Below are 6064 nucleotides of genomic sequence, written 5' to 3'. Positions count from 1 at the left end.
ACTGTAGACATGTTATTCAACTTTGGTGTGTACCTTAATCATTATAGCACTGAAAATGACCGGCTTTGATATCTGGTTCCCATTGTATGACAAATATGTAAATCTGGTGACAAGATTAAATCCCAAGAAATATTAAATGATTACCTACGGGTTTTCTCTATGTACAAAATCATTTTTGAAAAACTATTTTCAAAATGAGTCAGTTAATTGTATTTACCAGCGAAAGCTTGCGTATTTTCAAAAGATTGAACTGCATGTACCAAACCTTGATATTAGGCTGGGAATCCGGGTCAGCTATGATAAAGGCTATGGAATTTGCAACTCCTAGCTTAAGGCCTATGATGTCTAAGCTTCGTTTTATCTCGATCCCGCTTGTGGGCTTAAACTTGAACACTTGAACAACTTTTATTTGTATATTCCACACTTTTTATGTTATGAATATTTTTACACTTAATACTTCCGCTACATTATTATTAAATTGTGATACTTTTATCCAATCGTCACGACCATCCGGGCCCACCGGAAATCGGGGTGTGACAGATCTGCTAAACATTCCCCCAAAATCCACCCTTACTTCAAATATATCTTTAATTTATATTTTATAATAATATTGTTATTTTTTTTTATTAAACCTTACCAAAAATAGATTTTTATGATTTTTATATTATGATGATAATGATAATTTTTAATTATATTACCAAAAAAACGCAGAATCAACAATTTTTTTTTAAGTATAATGATAGATAGCATGATACATTTGAAACAAACTTTGAGTTACAATAAAGAATGATTAAATGTAAACGCAAACATGAGTTTAGATATTTTTACCATATTTAAACTTATGACGTGGTCAACAATTTTTTCATATTTAAACTTAGGCTATAGGGTATGGTCATGATCTTTATGGACTCCATGATCCTCCACATCAACGCCATGTCACTTGCTTTTAATTCATCATTCAAAACCACTACCCTATGGGTATGGTCATGACCCAAACCACTATTCTTTTATTTTAATTTATTTATAAAAAAGGAAAAAGAAATATTAAAAAAGGAAAGGAGGCTCATGGTTGCCATGGTTTAATCCATGCCAACCATGGTGGATGAAGCAAGGGGATGGTGTAGCAATTTATTAATGATCCTACATGGCAATTAATGACCCAATCATGCTACGTTTAACAGTATAGTCCAACGGTTTAGTAATATAAACCAACAATTTTTGAAATCATACGTGAAGCAAGAGGGTTAATTGTGTAACAAAATAATGACAAATAAATATATAGGTGATATCTAAGTATTTTTTTAAATGTTTAATTACATGATGTAAATTTATTTAAGAAGATTCTTAAAGAATTAATGATTAAGCACTTTATACCTTCCTTGGCTACTAATTAGTATAATTAAGAGGTTGCAAATTTGTGTCATAATTATCAAGGGCACCTAACTACTTGTCTTATCATGCTCTGCAAACAACCGGTTTTCATTATTTAACTTGTGTAATAACTATCATCTAGCTACATGATATAGAACAACGGAGTGTAAAATATATCAAAAACTTTTTTTTTGAGAACGGCAAGGAACGACGTGCCAACCACCGTGACACCGCGCGCTGTGGCCAAGGTCGACCACTCGAGCGCCGCCAGCCCATTGGCTCTCCCAGATGCGCGGAAACCTGACCTCCACCCGCCCGAAGGCACGACAGTGGAATAATCGGTAGAACCTCACCTCTAGGGCTGGCAATTTTACAAGAATACACGACACGAACCTACACGAAGTTAACAGGCATCGTGTATGGCCTTAACAGATATCGTGTACCAAACAGGTAGACAAGAGATTACCTGTTAATTTTCGTGTATAAACAGGTTAAATACCTGTTTACCTGTTAATACCCGTTAGTACAGGATAAGAAATTAAATTAAATAAAACTCACCAGCCATGTGCGTGTGGTTCCTTAATTCCTTTCTATTTGCATTCCTCATTCAATTCAAAAAAAATTAAAAAAAAAAAATAAAAAAATAAAATAAAATAAAATAAAACCCTAAACTCCCTCTGTAACTCTCAGATAGCATGTCGTGTTCGTGTTTTTGTTCGTTTTAACAAATATTAACAGGTAATTTTCGTGTATAACAGTCGAACAATCATGTTAACAGGTATTAACAGGTAATTTTCGTGTATATCGTGTCGTGTTCGTGTTTGAAAAAAAGGACACGATAAGTTATCGTGTCGTGTTCGTGTATGGGATTTCGTGTATCGTGTCTTATCGTGTACCGGTATACACGATATGCCAGCCCTACTCACCTCCCATCCAAGACGAACCGGCACCACCTGTATTCGCTCTTCACCTGGATGCCGCAGGAAATAATGGGAACCTGGGTCACAGAGAACACCAAATCTTTCCCCAACAACTCCACCAGTATCTCATTGGCAGAATATATCAAAAACTAAAAAAGAATCATAGCAATATACAACATTGGTTTAAACTATTGACATCCCAAGTACTCAAGCAAGATGATATTATAAACTAGAAGTACTACCTAAGTCATAAGAGATAGTACCACCTGTGTAGTCAAGGTGAGCACCATATCTAACCCGAGTAGTGGAAAACTGGCTTGATTGAGTAAGTTGCTACTTTGGGTCACCATATCTTATGTGACCATTTCAGTTACACATTATATATATCTTCTAAAGACTTCTAAAGACCTCTGGCTTAGGTTGGTTTTAAAGGGTGCCTCACACATCACTCTGCATGAAGCGCGCATTCTAAAATCAAGATGTTTACCACTGCGTCACCCCTTTAACTGTTATACGTTTACATATTGGAAATGGTCTATGAACTAAGAAGCATGATAATAGAATATCATTTCATTAATGGAGTATGTACACAGGTTCTTTTTCACATGTTTTAATTACAAACATACATATGAACATGATTACATATTCAACATTTCAAGCTGTGAGGTAACATAGATTGTGACCAACACAAAGATCTTGAATACTCTCTTGAACCTTATGCTGTTGGATAAGATGAATCCATAGCAATCCCACACAGGCCTTCTTTAGCACTAACATCTCTTTCCATCATTATGTATCCGTTATCTCCCCAACTCGCACCCCACGAGTTCTTCACCAACCAATACTTTGTACCATCATCAGTTATTCCATACCCGACTGCTGTTACACCATGATCCAAATCAGTCCCACAATCTCCAGTAAAAACCCCACTCGAGTAAAACTGAAAATCAGCTCCACTTGCATCAATAGAAACTGACACGGGTTGATTCGCCACTGCCTGTAACAATGCCTTTTCACTGTTAACGGGAACCTTTTCGTATCCACTAATTTTGGCAGCGCGAACGGATTCTTCCTTGGTGTTGCAGGTTCCATCGGCAGCTGTGTATGGGTATCCTGCTTCCGTGTTGATGCCTTTGTTTTTTGTGATGAACTCAAACCCGTCTTCCATGTATCCGCCTTCGCATCCTTGGTCTTCGCTTGTTTTGTCACAATCTACTATCTCTTGCTCAGAGAGCGAAATCAATTTTCCGGTTGTGATTTGAGTGATCCCTTCTGTTGCAGCTATTGTTGAGAATGCCCAACAGCTTCCTGTTTATAAGTATGTAAGGAATGGAAATTATATAAACTAGTTTTTTAGGTCGTGCGTTGTGGCGAAACCGAGCAAATGATAATGTAAAACAAACGTGATTTAAAAATAACGCATGTTGTTTAGAAATCCAAACCATTAGAATAATCTAGTCGTATCGTTTTATGATACCAAATAAATACTTTATTTAGAGTACAACTTCGTTTTTAACAAAACATATAGCATAATGTCAGGAAAAAAATCAAGCACAACTCCGTACTTAAGTTTTTAGAAAAAAGTTATAAATGTAAATTACTAAAGAAGTATCAAATTTATCGATAAATTAATATATGTTCTAAAAAAAAGAAAAAAAGAATTATTAAAAAATGATATAGGAAATATATGGTTTTAAAAAAGGGAAAAATAAAAAAAAATGTTATTAAAAGTCAGTATAATAATAAACTATTATCATATATTAGATAAAAGAAAATAAAAAAAAACTATATATTTTTCATAAAAATAAAGTTACTATTTATCGTCATTCGTTAACAATATTTATATAATATAATTTATATAATATTTTTTTTTGAACGGCAAATTTTGAACACTGACGGATTACTGGAGTATCATCGTGCCATCAGCGAAACCAACCGATCATATCCGTCTCCACTAGGCATAAAACCGATACACCAATTCAGGAGGAAACCCTATAAGAAATCCCCCTTGTGGGAATTGAACCTAGGACCTATTGGTCCCAAAACCTTATCCCACCCTAAGATGCCACTAGGCCTAAAAAGTCATGGGCAACAATATTTATATAATGGAACAGCTTCATGCTTAATTGTAATTTACAAGTTCCACTAACCGTTCGTATGCATATAAGAAATATATATTTAGACGCTTAAATAACTTACCGCATTGACCTTGATCTTTGACCGGGGTGACCGCGCCTTTTTTCCTCCAATCCATGCTGGACGGAATTACAGTCACGTTTTCATACCTAAATGGTGTGGCCCGAGTTGATTCAAGATCAGACGGGACCTTGAAGCCGTTACGAGCAGCCTTGAACTCCTCATTTGTTTGGTCAGCAAACTGGTTAACACTCAGCTTGTATGGACGGTTTCCGGCATTGTTGAATGATTCTATATATTCGACATTGTTGCTGAATATCTTGAATCGCATTTCTTTCTCCACATCATCTCTATATACGCGCCCATACTGAGCCATCCATTGTTGGTGCCGTTGTAACATGGTCTCTTGGTTTAGTGTCCGCGATGTGACTTGACATGCACACATCGCAAAAACAAGCAGGACCGCTACGATAACCGATCTTGATGAACTCATAACTAGTTTTGGTTTGCACAAGAGGGCTATGATTAATGTAAGGTTTGATGCTCTCAAATCAAGAAAGTTGGTTTATAAATAGGGAAAAGGAGCTTTACTACGTAGTTGTTATGGCAAGGAAAGATGTAACAGAAGACTACGTCGAAACTGTCTTACCAGAAAGTTGAACCTTGATGTGTTTTTCCTTTTGGAATTCGCTTATTACAAAAAAAATAATTTAGAAATATTGCAATTTTATTCAACGGTAGCTTAATTAAGACACAAGACAAATTAAACACACATATATAAAACAAATCAGACGTCTTTCTTTCTTGAGCTCTCCACCTCACCATGTCCCGTGGGGACGGCTTCGGTGTATGTAGATAATCTAATTATTGGGAGTCATGTAATATTATATAATATAGAATAATGGAGTATAGAACACATTGGTTTAAACTATTGACACACAAGTATTCAAGTAGGATGACATAAAGTAGGATGACATAAAATACTGTTATGTGATTATGTCCAAGGTTTGATGCAAAACTACAATTGAGTTGGTGGTCTCACTGGAAGCTGTCTCTCTATTTCAACAGGGTAGCTAGGGGTAAGGATGACTTTATCTTACCTTCCTCAGACCCAACTTAGCTTTGCCATTGGTGAGATATATTAAGTATGATGATGATGAAGATGATACTACCTAGGTCATATTTGAAAATACCACATTGTAGTCAAAGGTGAGCACCTATTTAGCCTAGGCGTATAGAACAAACAAAAGGCGGCTTCGTGATCAGGCGAGGTTAGGTGAGCGCCTTGTCCCTTGCATTGATATGGTCTGAACCAGCCTAAAGATGTCAAAATATGACTGCACCATTAAAAGTTGAGCTAGACTAGTCTCCTGTACGTGGCAGAAACAGTTAATTTGAATGAGTTGTTGCTACTCTAGTCTCCTCCTTAGAATCCTTATCTGATTGTTATATTGTCACTAAGAACTTTTATGTTTTATGAGGTGAGATAGGTTGAGATTTAAAGACATTACATGTTTACTACTGAGAACCAAATTAAGTTGAATTTTAAATCTTGAAATCTAAAATGTTTAAAGACATCACAAGTTTACTATTGATAACTTGAAATAAATTAAATTTTAACTCAATGCCACCAAGAA

At 35.7% G+C, this 6064-nt stretch overlaps 1 protein-coding gene across 1 annotated transcript; it reads right to left on the bottom strand.

Annotated features, from left to right (window-relative positions):
• Positions 1 to 2839: 2839 nt before the first annotated feature.
• On the bottom strand, positions 2840 to 4924 carry LOC110935020 (senescence-specific cysteine protease SAG39). The gene is made up of 2 exons (XM_022177648.2): positions 4491 to 4924; positions 2840 to 3599 (listed from the first exon to the last, which is right to left on the bottom strand). Exons 1-2 carry the CDS (start codon positions 4918 to 4920, stop codon positions 3007 to 3009), a joined length of 1023 nt encoding a protein of 340 aa, XP_022033340.1. The 5' UTR covers positions 4921 to 4924; the 3' UTR covers positions 2840 to 3006.
• Between the last annotated feature and the right edge of the window lie 1140 nt (positions 4925 to 6064).

Source organism: Helianthus annuus, chromosome 4 (assembly GCF_002127325.2).
Source record: "Helianthus annuus cultivar XRQ/B chromosome 4, HanXRQr2.0-SUNRISE, whole genome shotgun sequence".
NCBI classification, from domain to species: Eukaryota; Viridiplantae; Streptophyta; class Magnoliopsida; order Asterales; family Asteraceae; genus Helianthus; species Helianthus annuus.
This window is presented reverse-complemented; position numbering and strand designations above follow the sequence as displayed.

Coding starts and splice junctions, on each gene's coding strand:
- LOC110935020 (XM_022177648.2), bottom strand. CDS start 4,920: ATGAGTTCATCAAGATCGGTTATCGTAGCGGTCCTGCTTGTTTTTGCG. Junction 3,600..4,490: donor CAAAGATCAAGGTCAATGCG/GTAAGTTATTTA, acceptor ACTTATAAACAG/GAAGCTGTTGGGCATTCTCA.